The following is a 16,155-nucleotide window of genomic DNA, read 5'->3' as shown; positions in this document are numbered from 1 at the left end:
CTGTCAAATGCACCAGAACAACTAAAATAACTTGTTCAATCACATTTCAAAATTAACTCATCAAATATAATGTCACATTTTTTTTAAAAAAGCTCTTGTGATTTAGTTTAGTTTAGAAATATAGCATGGAAACTGGTCCTTCGGCCCACAGTCCACTCTGACCATCGATCACCTGTTAGATTTAGCTCTTAATCAAGAGATATGGGGATAAAGCAGGAACAGGGTACTGATTTTGGAGGATCAGCCATCATCATATTGAATGGCGATGCTGGCACGAAGGGCCGAATTGACCTATTTTCTATGTTCACACTAGTTCTGTGTTATCCCACTTTCTCATCCATTCCCAGGGGGCAATTGTATTCTTGTATTGTATTCAATTTATTGTCATTGTCTCATATTAGAGACAACAAAATTAATTTTCCTTACAGTCAAGTATCATAAAAACATTTTTTTTAATTAATAAAAACATATTAAAATTTAAAAAAGCACAAACAACAATTCTTACAGAGGACAATTAAATTACAAACCCACGGTCTTTAGGATGTGGGAGGGAATCGGAGCATCCTGAGGAAACCCACGCAGTCACAGGGAGAACGTGCAAACTCCACTCAGACAGCATCCGTAGTCAGGATCGAACCCAGATGTCTGGTGCTGTGTGGCAGTAGCTTTACCAGCCTGGACACTCTTAGTTCTCGGCGGCCAATCAGAGCCGGCACCAATGACCAAGGAAAGGTGGAGCCCACAATGGTCCATTGTTGGCTGTGGAGGAGGTGATGACGCAGGGATATATGGATGCGAACAGTGGAGCTAGCGGGACAACAAGGGAGGGGCCGGGGCAGTTTACAACCCAGCCGTAGGAATATTGATTTATTTAATTTCAAGTAACCCTTGCATCCCCTCTCTCTCCGTCCCTCCCGCACTCGTCATCATACTAGTTGCACTGTCGTTCTGCTTAGTTTCACTGTACGTATCCCCTTGCTATCACCTTTTCCACAGCCAACAATGAACCATTGTGAGCTCGACCTTTTCTTGATCATCTGGCTGGCTTTGATTTGTTCTTTTCATACTTTTTATTCATTTGTTCCTTGACCCTGTTCATACCACTAGTTTCCCTCTTCCCTGACTCTCAGTCTGAAGAAGGGTCTTGACCCGAAATATCACCTATTCCTTGTCTCCAGAGATGCTGCCTGTCCCGCTGAGTTACCACAGCATTTTGTGTCTCTTTGCTGTAAACCAGCACCTGCAGTTCCTTCTGACACACGGTATTAGTGGATATCCACACAGGGAATAGAATTATCGTGGAACTACAAGGAACTGCAGATGCTGTTCAAAAACAGACACAAAGTGCTGGAGTGACTCAGTAAGTCAGGCAACATTTCTGGAGGACATGGATAGGCAACATTTCGGGTTGGTTCTGAAAGGTCACCAATCCGTGTCCTTCAGGGATAGATACAAAGTGCTGGAGTAACTCAGCGGGTTTAGTTTAGTTTAGTTTAGAGATACAGCATGGAAACAGGCCCTTCGGATGGGTGACGTTTCGGGTCGGGACCCTTCCTCGGACTGCTCCCACCGGAGATGCTGCCTGACCTGCTGACCTACTCCAGCACGTTGTGTCTTTTTTTCATAGAACTATCATCCTCAGCTATTGAACAGCAGTCAGCAAATCAATTCTGGGAGCCGGTGAATCAGGAGTTTGCACCTACTTTACTCATAGCAGTCAATGCCGGGTCACAGGCTGCGTCCAAGTCCTGAACCAAGAGCTGGATACTATTGGAAATCACTCTGCAAAGCAAGGAAGAAAAAACATTTAACACGATACAGCAATACATAAAATACAAAAACGCGCCATTTATTTAATATATGTGTGAGAAGGAACTGCAGATGCTGGTTTACATCGAAGATAGATGCAAATCGCTGGAGTAACTCAGCGGGTCAGGCAGAATCTCTGGACAAAAGGTATAGGTGACGTATCAGGTCGAGACCCTTCTTCAGACAACTCTTTGGGGAATACAACACCTCTACTTCCTTAGAAGGCTTCGGAAGTTCAGCATCTCTGAATGGGCTCGCCCCGCCTTACCTCTCTGAGCTGCTCCACCCATACGCTCCTGCCCGGTCCCTCAGGTCAGCTGGTCAGCTGCTCCTGGAGGTACCGAGGTCTAGTCGGAGGCTCAGAGGGGATAGAGCCTTCTCTGTTGCTGCTCCGGCACTCTGGAACACCCTGCCGTTGCACATCAGACAGGCCCCTCCCTGTCCATCTTCAAATCCAGTGTTAAAACACATTTGTACTCCCTGGCTTTTGACCATGCCTGAGGCTTTGCTTCTGTTTGTGGTGTTTTTGATGTTTCTTCATTTTACGTCTTTTCCTACTATTTCTTTTGATTGTTATTTTTGGTGTGTATTAACTTTTTTTTTGTCAATGATTAGTGATGTACAGCACTTTGTTTTAAATCTCTTCCCTGTCCGGGAGACCCGACTTTTTCCCTGTCGGGTCTCGGCTGTCGTTGGGGCCTAGCACCGTGGAGAGGCCTCCAGCCTGAACGACCCGGGGGCTCGGGAGACTGCGGAGCTGCGGATCTGCGGACTCACCATCGTCGGGGGTGGCCGGCCTCGGAGCGTGGGGAGCGGCGGTGACTCGCTGCTGCGACTCGACTCCTGGGGCTCGGAGGCTCCAGCAACGCAGCCGCAGGTCCGGTGGACCGCGACATCGGGAGCTCGCGGGTCTGGGAGGAGAGAGAGAGAGACCGCTTCCCGGAGCACCCGCAACGCGACTTCTCCAGCCCGTGTCGCGGGGTTGGAATTACCCGGAGCGGGACGTACATCGCCCGGCACGGCTTCATGGCCGTGGGACATTCCAGCGCCCGCCGGGGGCTCCAACATTGTGACTTTCAGACCGGGAGCGGGGCCGTAAATCGCCCCGCGCGGCCTAAAATGGCCGTGGGACTCATCATCGCCCGCCTGGGGCTTGGACATCGGGAGAGACACGGAGAACAGGGGAGAGAAAAGACTTGCCTTCCATCACAGTGACTTCACTGTGATGGATGTTTGTGTGAATTTAATTATGTGTATGTCTGTAAGACAGTGTCTTTGTTTGTATGGCTGTGGAAACAACATTTCGTTAGAGTCTCACTGGGGCTCAAATGATAATAAATTTGTAGTAGTAATTTGTTGCAGCTATGTTTGTTTTTAAAGTGCTCTATAAATAAAATTATTATTATTATTATTATTATTATGTTCCCAACATCTCTCACCAACTTCCACAGATGCGCCGTGGAAAGCATTTTATCGGGATGAATCAGAGCTTGGTTTGGGAACAGCTCCATCCAAGACCGCGAGAAATTGTGGATGCAGCCGAGACCATCACACAAACCAACATCCTCTCCATAGATTCCACTACACCTTACACTACCTCAGCAAAGCCACCAGCAAAATCAAAGGCTAGTCTCACCCCCGGTCACTCCCTCTTCTCCCCTCTGCCATCAGGCAAGAGGTACAGAAGTGTGAAAACGCACACCTCCAGATTCAGGGACAGTTTCTCCACCATTGTTATTGGGCAACTGAACCGTCCCATCACCAACTAGAGATGTCCTGATCCACCATCTACCTCATTGGAGACCCTTGTCTATCTTTAATCAGACTTTAGCTTGTGCTTTATCCTGTATCTGTATACTGTGGCCGGCTTGATTGTAATCATGTATTGTCTTTCAACTGACAATAAATTAAACTAAACTAAACATTTCAGCTTTAGATCTATAGTGTTTATGAATGCTAATTTTTCATTTCAGAGGAACCTCTAGTTACATGTTAGATGGTTAATGTTATGTTTGACAACAATTTCCATTTTTAAGATGAGCTCCATGATTTCAAGAAGCTGCAGCAATGAAGGGCAGCACAGTTCGTTCCATCAGAGAGAGACCACGGAACTAACATTCCCACATACGACTCTGCATGTGGTGGCTGGATGGAAGAGGAGGAGGATTCAGAGTTGGGTGGGGTGAGAGTAATGGAGCGGACATGGTTGAACACAACAGTATACAGAACTAGAGGGCGTAGGTTTAAGATGTGAGGAGAAAGATTTAAAAGAGACCTGAGGGAAATGTCTTCACCCGGAGACTAGTGCGTATATATATATATAGGAGCTGACGTAGGAAGGAGAAGGGGAAGATCATAGAGTCATACAACACGGAAACAGGCCTTACGGCCCAACTTGCCCATGACGATCAATAGACAATAGCTGCAGGAGTAGGCCATTCGGCCCTTCGAGGCAGCACCGCCATTCAATGTGATCATGGCTGATCATCCCCAATCAGTACCCCGTTCCTGCCTTCTCCCCATATCCCCTGACTCTGCTATTTTTAAGAGCCCTATCTAGCTCTCTTTTGAAAGCATCCAGAGAACCTGCCTCCACCGCCCTCTGAGGTAGAGAATTCCACACTCTCACCACTCTCTGTGAGAAAAAAGTGTTTCCTCGTCTCCGTTCTAAATGGCGTCCTCCTTATTCTTAAACTGTGGCCCCTGGTTCTGGACTTCCCCAACATCGGGAACATGTTTCCTGCCTCTAGCGTGTCCAAAGATCAAGATGTCCCATCTCCACTAGTCTCCACCTGCCTGTATTTGCCCCCTATGCCTCTAACCCTTTCCCATCCATGCACCTGTCCAAATGTCTTTTAAATGCTGTGATAGTACCTGCCTCAACCTCAACTATCTCCTCCGGCAGCTCGTTCCATATACCCACCACTCTGGGGTACAATGGTGATGTTTAAAAGACATTTGGACAGGTACATGAATAGGAAGTGTTTAGAGGGATACGGGCCAAATGCAGGCATATGGGGCTACCTCAGTTATACCACCTGATTGGCATTGACCAATTGGGCCTGTTTCCATGCTGATTGACCCCATATATTTCCAGTCATAGAGAGCTATAGAGTCAAACAGCACGGAAACAGGCCCTTCGGCCCAACTTGCCCATGCCGACCAAGATACCTCATCTATGATAGTCCCACCCACCCGCTTTTGGCCCTTTAATTACATTTGTCACTTGAATGTCCACATGCCATGATTAAATAAGCAAAATAAAAATACAGAAAGTGACAAGAAGAGATAAAGTAAAAATAGTGGCAGTAGATGTATTTAAACTGGAGTAGATGTTTGCTAGGGCCACTGGACTAGACAGTTAGTCTTGAAGCAATGTTTGGGGTTGAGATACGGTGCTGTGTGGCAGTAGCTTTACCAGATACGGTGCTGCCAATGCTGACACAATGGGCTGAATGGCCTCCTTTTATAGAATTATATTGAGTGCAAAAACCAATTACATCACAGCCAGCGCCATAAAGTGAAATGCTAAGGCTTGAGTTTGCACGATCTAAAACAGGCAGGAACAATGAACACTTCATATCTTCAGTAGGTCACAGCCCAGCGGAATGAATATTGACTTCTCTAACTTCAAGTAACCCTTGCTTTCTCTCTCTCTCCATCTCTCCCCTATCCTAGCTCTCCGACTAGTTTCACTGCCATCTTGATAACATTTTACTGGATGCCTTCCCCTCAGCTAACAATGATCCATTCAATATCTTCCTTGAACCTCCTCCCCTTTGATCTCCCCTTTTCACACCTTGCCCTTCCATATCTCTATGTCTCCCTCTCCCCTGACTCTCTGAAGAAGGGTCTCCACACAAAATGTCACCCATTCCTTCTCTCCAGAGATGCTGCCTGTCCTGCTGAGTTACTCCAGCACTTTGTGTCAACCTTCAGTAGGGCTTAAGTTTACAGCATGTTTTATTCATGTCTATAACTATATTTTGTCTGGGTATAATTTAAGTATCACTCGTTCTTGGCTAATTAAATCGAGCATTGTATTTTCCAGCTTTAAATACAACAACAGCATACCACCCTTCTGTCGAAGGGAGACATCAGTGACCAAAACTATTTGGCTGAGAAGAGATCTCTCATTAGTTTGGTGCCATTTGATTTACTCCCTAAAGATCAGCAGTGAGCAAAATTAACTATACCTCATAAACTCCAAACAATTTAAATATTTTGGCACTGGGTCTTTCAGGGCAGATCAACTGATGGAGCTGGGCAAGAAATAGTTGTGGCTTTACACCATCTTACAGTAATCCATGGACTTTCCATCCTGGACTGAAATATGTTATGGCTTGAGCATAAAGAATGAGACTTCTCCAGAAGGACAGCCACAAAGGAACACATTACACAATGGCATGATTTTGTTAGAGGAGCATTTTATCTTATTACTGGGGAGAAAGACAGAGCGGAGATAATTAAGTACAGGTCCACCGCCGATTTTCCGTGCCCTTGGTTCCAGAGCCTTTCAGGATCAGTCTGAAGAAGGGTCTCGACCTGAAACGTCACCCATTCCTTCTCTCCAGAGATGCTGCCTGGCCCGCTGAGTTACTCCAGCATTTTGTGTCTATCTTCAGTTTAAACCAGCATCTGCAGTTCCTTCCTACCCACTGGTAATTGGGTTGGGGAGGGGCCGAGATACGGGCCCTCGGCTATGGGAATGGATCTGCCGGCTGCGGCTGGGTTGTAGTTCCAGAGCCCCAGCCGCTGGGGGCAAATTCGACCCGCTGATCGGTCGTGGAAATCCGGATGAGGTCGAGATCACACGGCCTAGGCACTAATGTTTCTGGAGAACTCCGGGGGGATTATTAAGTGCGGTCTCGTGATTTTGTCCGGATTAAAGGGACCACCAGTTGCCGGAACATCGGTGGTGGACCAGTATCAATGTTGTGAGACAACAACAGTGAGTAATGGGAATCTGAATATTTTTTGGCCGGTGCTAAATTGTGCACTGAAAACAAGCAAAAGCCCCACCCCATCAAAATGAGGAACGCCGTTCTATCAAGCTAAAGGGCAGGGCCTTCAATCACAAATACCAATAAGCTGTCATCAGCAAACTTCAGCTACTTGTCTGGCTCCAATACAATTTCAGTACAGTCCTTTTCAGTTATAAATAACAAGGGGCAGACTAGGATTAGATTCCAGTTGCTGTAAAAATAAGCTCACCTTGAGCAGAAAGTAACCATCAAGAACATGCAAGCAATTTCATACCTTCATCCAGCATGGAAACAGGCCCTACGACCCACTTGCCCACACCGACTAACATGCCCCACCTACACTAGTCCCACCTACACTAGCCACATCCCTTTAAACCTGTCCTGTCTATGTACCTGTCCAATTGTCTCTTAAATGTTATGATAGTCCCTGCCTCAACTACCTCCTCTGGCAGCTTGTTCCATACACCCACCACCGTTTGTATTTAAAAGTTATCCCTCAGGTTCCTAGAAACATAGAAACATAGAAAATAGATGCAGGAGGAGGACATTCGGCCCTTCGAGCCAGCACCGCCATTCATTGCGATCAATAACCCGTGCCTGCCTTCTCCCCATATCCCCTGATTCCACTAGCCCCTAGAGCTCTATCTAACTCTCTCTTAAATCCATCCAGTGATTTGGCCTCCACTGTCCTCTGTTCCTATTAAATCTTTCCCCCCTCAGCTTAAACCTCTATCCTCTGGTTCTTGATTCCTCTACTCTTGGCAAAAGTGATCTATTTACCCAATCTAGAGTATTCATAATTTTGAATACCTCTATCAGACCACCCCTCATTCTCCTGCGCTCCAATTTATTTTTACTTATACCAGTCACAGCTGGTAGAGCTATTGCCTCATAGCACCAGAGACCCGGGTTTGATCATAACCTCGGTTGCTTCTGTGTGTGCAGTTTGCACGTTCTCCCTGTGACCGTGTGAGATTTCTCCGGATGCTCCCACATCCCACAGACGTGCGGAGTTGTTAGTTAATTGCCGTCTGTAAATTTGGTCTCCAGTGTGTTGTACCCGTCGGTGAGGCAACAGTGCAATGCAAAAGTGGGATAACTTAGAACTAGTGTGAGCAGGTGATCGATGGTTGGCATGGACTCGGTGGGCTGAAAGGACTGTTTCAGTGCTGTGCCTCCAAACCAAACATGTCCATTCATTGTATTTCCTCAAATTCTAATTGAAAACCTTCAACTCTCTTAATATTTCCTTTGATTCCCATGGATGTCTAAACCTCTAGCTTGGTCTCCATGCTCATCACCACCCAAGTTTACTAACTTTCTATCTCATTCTCTAGGCTGGTACTCACGTTATTGACAAGACAATAGACGATAGAAAATAGGTGCAAGAGTAGGCCATTCGGCCCTTCGAGCCAGCACCCCCATTCAATGTGATCATGACTGATCATCCCCAATCAGTACCCCGTTCCTGCCTTCTCCCCATATCCCCTGACTCCGCTATTTTCAAGAGCCCTATCTAGCTCTCTCTTGAAAGCATCCAGTGAACCTGCCTCCACCGCCCTCTGAACAGAAGAATTCCACAGACTCACCACTTTCTGTGAGAAAAAGTGTTTCCTCGTCTCCATTCTAAATAGCTTACTCCTTATTCTTAAAGAGGGGCTATTCTTTTCTCAACGCTGGTCCCACTTGCCCATGTTTGGTCCATATCCCTCTAAACATTTACTATCGATGTACCTGTTCAAATTACTGTTAATGACGTTATAGTACCTGCCTCAATTACCTCATCTGGCAGCTCGTTCAAAGACCCACCACCCTCTGAGTGAAAAAGTTGCCCCTCAGCTTCCTATTAAATCTTTCCTCTCTCACCTTAAACCTACATCTTCTAGTTCTCGATTCCCCCACTTTGGGTAACAGTTTGTGCATTCACCCTGGGTAAAAGAATAAAAGGAGTGGAAAAGAAAGATATATTCCCCTCATGATTTTATAAGCCTCCTATTTGAACGCTCAGCATCCAACATCCAAGTGTTAACCTGCCCCACTCTCTCCCTACAGATCAGGCCATTACATCCTTGTAAATCTCCTCTGCATTATTTCCAGCTTAACGACATCCTTCCAATAGCAGGGTGACTAAAACTGAACACAATACTCCTAATGTAGCCCCACCAACGTGTTGTACAACTGTAACAACATCCCAGCTTCTACCCTCATGTTTACGTCACATGAGCAGAATTATGGGCCTGTCCCACCTACGAGACTTTTTAGGCCACTACAAGAGACTATGCTGGAGAAACCCAGCAGGTGAGGCAGCATCTATGGAGCGACGGGCGGGAAGAAGAAAGCAAGAGGTGGAGACAGTGAGCTGGGAAGGGGAGGGGAAAGAAGGAGAAAGCAAGGACTACCTAAAATTGGAGAAGTCAATGTTCATACCGCTGGGGTGTAAACTACCCAAGCAAAATATGAGGTGCTGCTCCTCCAATTTATGGTGGGACTCACTCTGGCCATGGAGGAGGCCCAGGACAGAAAGGTGGGATTCGGAATGGGAGGGGGAGTTGAAGTGCTGAGCCACTGGGAGATCAGGTTGGTTATTGCGAACCGAGCGGAGGTGTTGGGCAAAGCGATCGCCAAGCCTGGTCTCACCGATGTAGAGCAGCTGACAGCTAGAGCAGCGGATGCAATAGATGAGGTTAGTTCCCGCATTTTCGTAACTAGTCACGGCTTCATTCTGGTCGCCGCTAATTTTTCAACATGTTGAAATATTAGTGGCGACCAAAATCTTTACGCCATGGAGCGTAGTGAGAATTCTCGTGATGTAGGTGCAGTGGTAGTGGGTCGCCAGGAGGTCATAGGTTGTCGTAGGTTGTCGCTGGTGCTGACTGGTGAATTTCATTGGCTCATTGGGGTAAAAAAATCGTAAACAGTAGATTTCAGAACCAAGGATAGCCGACCGGAAATGTTAATGTCCGTCGAGCTTCACAGCCGTGTATCTCTGCCTTCTTAAAAGTTGTCTCCACTCCTTCTCCGCACCCCGTCTCCCCCTTCTTCTTCTTTCTCCCCCCTCTTTTAAAGGACTTAAGTGACCCTTCCCCTAAACTGTGCTTTCACCGTCTTAATTACAGTGCCAACCTTGTTCATCGTGGTGTGTGTCTGTATCACATTGGCTACGATTTGACAGTCGCCTGAAAAATCGCCGGTGGGACAGGGCCATTAGGCTTTTGGGGTCATCGAGTCCACTCCGCAATTCAATCATGGCTGATCTATCCTTCCCTCTCAATCCATTCTTCTGTCTTGTCCCCATTACTGTTGACACCCTTGCTAATCAAGAATACTCAATACCCTGAATGATGAAGACGGGTCTCGACCCGAAATGTCACCTATTCCTTTGCTCCATAGGTGCTCCATCTCATATATAGAAACATATAACATTCTTAAGGGATTGGACAGGCTAGATACAGGAAAAATATTCCCCATGTTGGGGCAGTCCAGAACCAGGGGTCACAGTTTAAAGGGGCTGTCCCACTGCGGCGACCTAATACGCGAGTGTCTTCGACCTTTAAGAGCGAGCTGGATTGACCGACCACGCACACACACTTTTGGATGATCAGGCGTGATCATATTGAATGGCGGTGCTGGCTCGAAGGGCCGAATGGCCTGCTCCTGCACCTATTTTCTGTGTTTCTATGGAAGGAACTGCAGATGCTGATTTAAACCGGATAGATACAAAATCAGTGGAACAGGCAGTCTCAACCTGAAACGTCACCCATTCCTTCTCTCCAGAGATGCTGCCTGGCTCGCTGAGTTACTCCAGCATTTTGTGTCTATCTTAGGAGTACAGGTGCATAGTTCCTTGAAAGTAGTGTCACAGGTAGATAGTGTGGTAAAGAAGGCTTTTGGTACATTGACCGTCATCATTCAGGGGTGGACAAAAATGCTGGAGAAACTCAGTGGATGAGGCAGCATCTATGGAGCAAAGGAATAGGTGACATTTCGGGTCGAGACCCCTCTTCATCATTCAGGGTATTGAGTATTCTTGATTAGTAAGGGTGTCAACAGTAATGGGGACAAGACAGAAGAATAGATTGAGGGGGAAGGATAGATCAGCCATGATTGAATTGCGGAGTGGACTCGATGACCCCAAAAGCCTAATGGCCCTGTCCCACTTCGGCGATTTTTCAGCCGACTGTCAAATCATAGCAGGCCGCTGAAAAACCGGCGACTGGAACGGCGACTGTCAGAGTGGAACGCACACGCACACGCACACGCACACACACACACACACACACACAGATACACACACACACACACACACACAGATACACACACACACACACACACACACATCGCTTCCTTCACATATGTTATATGTTTCTATATATAAGATACCCTCTCATCCTTCTAAATTCCAGGGAATACAAGTCCAGTCAACCTATTCTTTCATCATATGTCAGTCCCGCCATCCCGGGAATTAACCTTGTGAACCTACACTGCACTCCCACAATAGCAATAATGTCCTTCCTCAAATTAGGAGGCCAAAGTGCACACAATACTCCAGGTGTGGTCTCAGGGCCCTGTACAACTCAGGGCCCTGTACAACTGCACAAGGACCTCCTTGCTCCTAAACTCAAATCCTCTCGCAATGAAGGCCAACATGCCATTAGTTTTCTTCACTGCCTGCTGTACGTGCATGCTTACTTTCAGTGACTGATGTACAAGGACACCCAGGTCTCGTTGTACCCCACCTTTTCCTAATCTGACAACATTCAGATAATAATCTGCCTTCCTGTTCTTGCCACCAAAGTGGATAACCCCACATTGATCCACATTATACTACCTCTGCCCACTCACCCAACTTATCCAAGTCACCCTCATAGCATCCTTCTCACAGCTCACTTTATCACCCAGCTTTGTGTCATCTGCACACTTGGAGATGTTACATTTAATTCCCTTGTCTAAATAGTTAATATATATTGTAAATAAATGGGGGTCCCAGCACTGATCCTTGCGGCAGGCACCCCACTAGTCACTCCTACACATTACCTGAACTCTTAGATCCCTCTGCTCCACCCCATTCGCCAGAGTCCTGGCATTTACTGTGAAGGCCCGGCCCTGGTTTGACTTACTAAAATGCAACACCTTGAACTTATCTGTCTCAAACTCCATTTGCTATTCCTCCAGAAGAAGAAAAAGGCATCAAAGCCTCATGTGTTCTTAAACACGTTGCTAATGTACGCCCAGGGTACGTTTGCTGCTTTAGACTTTACATCCTCATAAATCCTTAGATTTAGCAGAGATACAGCTTGGGAAGGGGCCCTTCAGCCCACCGACCAGCGATCACCCCGTACACTAACACTATCCTACACACACTCGGGACAATTTATAATTTTACCAAAAGCCAATTAACCAACAAACGTGTACATCTTTGGAGTGTGGGTGGAATCTGGAGCACCCGGAGAAAACCTACGCGGTCACAGGGAGAATGTACAAACTCTGTACTTGACAGCACCCGTAGTCAGGATTGAACCCGGGTCGATGGCGCTGTGAGGCAACAACTCTATCGCTGCACCACCTTCATTTGTTTTAACATTAAGATTTGGACTAAGATAGCTGCTTCGAACTATTTCTTTTTTAAATGGAGAGGGTGACATAAAGAGGCGTTTGTACTCACGTGCTAAAGGTGTCCATTTCTGATATCAGGTTGATGCGTTCTGCTAGACTCACATCCACCTTCTCCTTGAGTTTCTCTTCAAGCTATTAGACAAATTATAAATGCAAATTACACCAAATTAACAAAACAAACTGGAATAGAGAAGTGGCAAAACGATAGTTCCAAGTATGTGATGAAACATCAATTCAATTAGATTGCATTTACACTTGATTTGTTTTCTCTTTTCTCAACGGTGGCACGGTGGCGTAGCGGTAGAGCGACTGCCTTACAGCGCCAGAGACCTGGGTTCGATCCTGACCACGTGTGCTGTCTGTACGGAGTTTGTACCTTCTCCCCATGACTTGCGTGGGTTTTCTCCGAGATCTTCGGTTTCCTCCCACACTCCAACGACGTATGGGTTTGTAGGTTAATTGGCTTGGTATTAATGTAAAAAACTGTCCCTAGTGTGTGTAGGATAGTGTTAATGAGTGGGGATTGCTTGTCAGCGCGGACTCGGTGGGCCGAGAGGCCTGTTTCCGTGCTGCATCTCTAACCTAAACTAAACATCTATGTTCACTTCCACGCTTGACATCCTCCGTCCTTTGACTCTCAAGGATGTTTTAGCTGCCAACAATGATGTGATTTGTTCAGATTCAGATTCAGATTCAATTTTAATTGTCATTGTCAGTGTACAGTACAGAGACAACGAAATGCATTTAGCATCTCCCTGGAAGAGCGACATAGCAAATGATTTGAATAAATAATAATAAGTGTCCGGGGGGGGTGGTGATTGGCAGTCACCGAGGTACGTTGTTGAGTAGAGTGACAGCCGCCGGGAAGAAGCTGTTCCTCGACCTGCTAGTCCGGCAACGGAGAGACCTGTAGCGCCTCCCGGATGGTAGGAGGGTAAACAGTCCATGGTTGGGGTGAGAGCAGTCCTTGGCGATGCTGAGCGCCCTCCGCAGACAACGCTTGCTTTGGACAGACTCAATGGAGGGGAGCGAGGAACCGGTGATGCGTTGGGCAATTTTCACCACCCTCTGCAATGCCTTCCGGTCAGAGACAGAGCAGTTGCCATACCATACTGTGATACAGTTGGTAAGGATGCTCTCGATGGTGCAGCGGTAGAAGTTCACCAGGATCTGAGGAGACAGATGGACCTTCTTCAGTCTCCTCAGGAAGAACTCCTCAGGACAGATGGACCTTCTTCAGTGTCCATCATTTGTACGAATGACGCTGAGGAACTAAGGACAGAACCAAATGTTTCAGCACAGTTTACACCACATTCCCACAAACGCCCGCATCCTCCATCGTTTACAAGGATGTTGACGGGACTCGAGGGCCTGAGCCACAGGGAGAGGTTGGGCAGGCTAGGACTTTAGTCCTTGGAGCACAGGAGGCTGAGGGGTGATCTTATAGAGATGTATAAAATCACGAGGGGAATCTGAGCATGAGCTGAATGTACAGAGTCTTTTTACCCAGGGCAAGGGAATCAAGAACCAGAGGACATAGGTTCGAGGCGACAGGGGAAAGATTTAATGGGAACCTGAGCAGCAACTTTGTCACAAGGAGGGCGGTGGATGTATGGAACCGGCTGCCAACAAAGGTAGTTGAGGCTGGTACTATAAAAGCATTTAAAAGCCACTTGGACAGGTACATGGATTGGAAAGGTTTAGAGGGATATGGGCAAACGGGGCATCTTGGTTGGTAGGCAAAATTGCTGGAGGAACTCAGCGGGTGCGGCAGCATCTATGGAGCGAAGGAGATAGGCAACGTTTCGTCCCGAAACGTTGCCTATCTCCTTCGCTCCATAGATGCTGCCGCACCCGCTGAGTTCCTCCAGCAATTTTGTCTACCTTCGATTCTCCAGCATCCGCAGTTCCTTCTTGAGCATCTTGGTTGGCATGGTCGGACGAGTTGGGCCACAGGGCCTGCTTCCGTGCTTTATGGCTCTCAATGACCTTTTCCAGCCAGTGGATACAAAGAGGGATCATCGGGGACTAGAATGAGTGCTCTGTATCTTTGTTGGCGCCCGATACGCAGCGACTCTTTGCGAACTTTGTGCATTGAATTTCACTGTACAAAGAATTCCACTGTACCTAGGTACACGTGACAATAAAGTATTCTTGAATCGTAACGATTCATTGAATCATCGTGGAATCTGGTTTTGGAAGGCGGTAAACACTGTTTTATTTGCCAAACATATTTAGCTGGCAGATGGATAAGAAAATACACTGAAAATATTTCTATCTACAGCTTTACCTGCTTCAATGCAGTTGATTGTTAATGAGGTTATGCTCTGTCCCTCATTTTAACATTGACCTGCTAACATTTCACCACAAACTTTGACCTATCTCTCGCTTAGTGCATAGAACATAGAACAGTACAGTGTCGGAATGAACTGCAGACGCTGGTTTAAACCGAAGATAGATACAAAATGCTGGAGTAAGTCCAGCATTTTGTGTCATAGAAACATAGAAAATAGGTGCAGGAGTAGGCCATTCGGCCCTTCGAGCCTGCACCGCCATTCAATATGATCATGGCTGATCATCCAACTCAGTATCCCGGACCTGCCTTCCCCCCATACCCCCTGATCCCCTTAGCCACAAGGGCCACATCTAACTCCCTCTTAAATATAGCCAATGAACCGGCCTCAACTACTTTCTGTGGTAGAGAATTCCAGAGATTCACCGCTCTCTGGGTGAAAAATGTTTTTCTCATCTCGGTCCTAAAAGACTTCCCTCTTATCCTTAAACTGTGACCCCTTGTTCTGGACTTCCCCAACATCGGGAACAATCTTCCTGCATCTAGCCTGTCCAACCATGTGTCTGTCTATAGAACAGTACGGCACAGAATCAGGCCCTTCGGCCCACAATGTCTGTGCCAACATGATGCCAAGACCAACTCGTATCTGCCCTCACATAATCCATATCCCTCCATATCCATGTGCCTATCCAAAATTCTCTTAAATGCCACTATTGTATCTGTTTCTACCACCCCCGGCAACACATTCACGAAACTCTGCCCTCTGTGTAAAAATCACCAGACCTGCACATCTTTGAAATTTGCCCCACTCACCTCATTGTTAGACGATATCAAATGTTACACTCAGGGTGGAAATATCAAATACTCACTGCCATACAGGCGTCACCCCGTGACATGTCGACACGTGACGCTTGTATGGTCGTGAGTAGTCGCCCAAAGAGTCGTACCTTTATCTGAAAAACATTTTGAAATTTTTCAGCGACCTGCTGCGACTATGACGGGTACCGGCAAGTCGCCGAAAATATCACATCAGTGGAACAGGCCCTTTAAGCTTTTTCTCTTTGGTACAATTAAACTAGTTACTGTAATGCAAGAAGATTCATACCATGCTAGACAATTGAAATGTGGTCTCAGTTATTCCCCAGGCGTGGAACAGATACATGAAACAATTGCACTCCCACACACACATCATCATTTCTACCTTCTCATAACAATTTATGACTGAATTAAGATGTAGTTTGTAATGCTGTAACAAAACACAGGCATCTCAATGGACGGGACATATTGACTAAATTATCAAGATATCATCTTTTAACAATAGATGGGTTATTTCCTGAACTGCTGGAAAAATCCATATGGTGGGTTAACCCAATCAGTAAATCATGGTTTGAAATCTTTATATTACATTTTTTAAGTAAATGATTGTCACAGAACTGAAATAAAAAGTTGTAGCAA

General features: G+C 46.5%; 1 protein-coding gene across 1 annotated transcript in view; it reads right to left on the bottom strand.

Annotated features, from left to right (window-relative positions):
- vps53 (VPS53 subunit of GARP complex) overlaps nucleotides 1-16,155 on the bottom strand; it is a 338,695-nt gene that overhangs the window by 86,165 nt on the left and 236,375 nt on the right. The window contains exons 16-17 of the mRNA XM_055657535.1: nucleotides 12,457-12,539; nucleotides 1,704-1,782 (exon numbers count right to left, since the gene is read on the bottom strand). Of these exons, the coding sequence (XP_055513510.1) occupies nucleotides 1,704-1,782; nucleotides 12,457-12,539 (162 nt within the window). The remainder of the gene's footprint in view (nucleotides 1-1,703; nucleotides 1,783-12,456; nucleotides 12,540-16,155) is intronic.

This window comes from Leucoraja erinacea, chromosome 28, assembly GCF_028641065.1.
Source record: "Leucoraja erinacea ecotype New England chromosome 28, Leri_hhj_1, whole genome shotgun sequence".
In the NCBI taxonomy this organism is placed as follows: domain Eukaryota; kingdom Metazoa; phylum Chordata; class Chondrichthyes; order Rajiformes; family Rajidae; genus Leucoraja; species Leucoraja erinaceus.
This window is presented reverse-complemented; position numbering and strand designations above follow the sequence as displayed.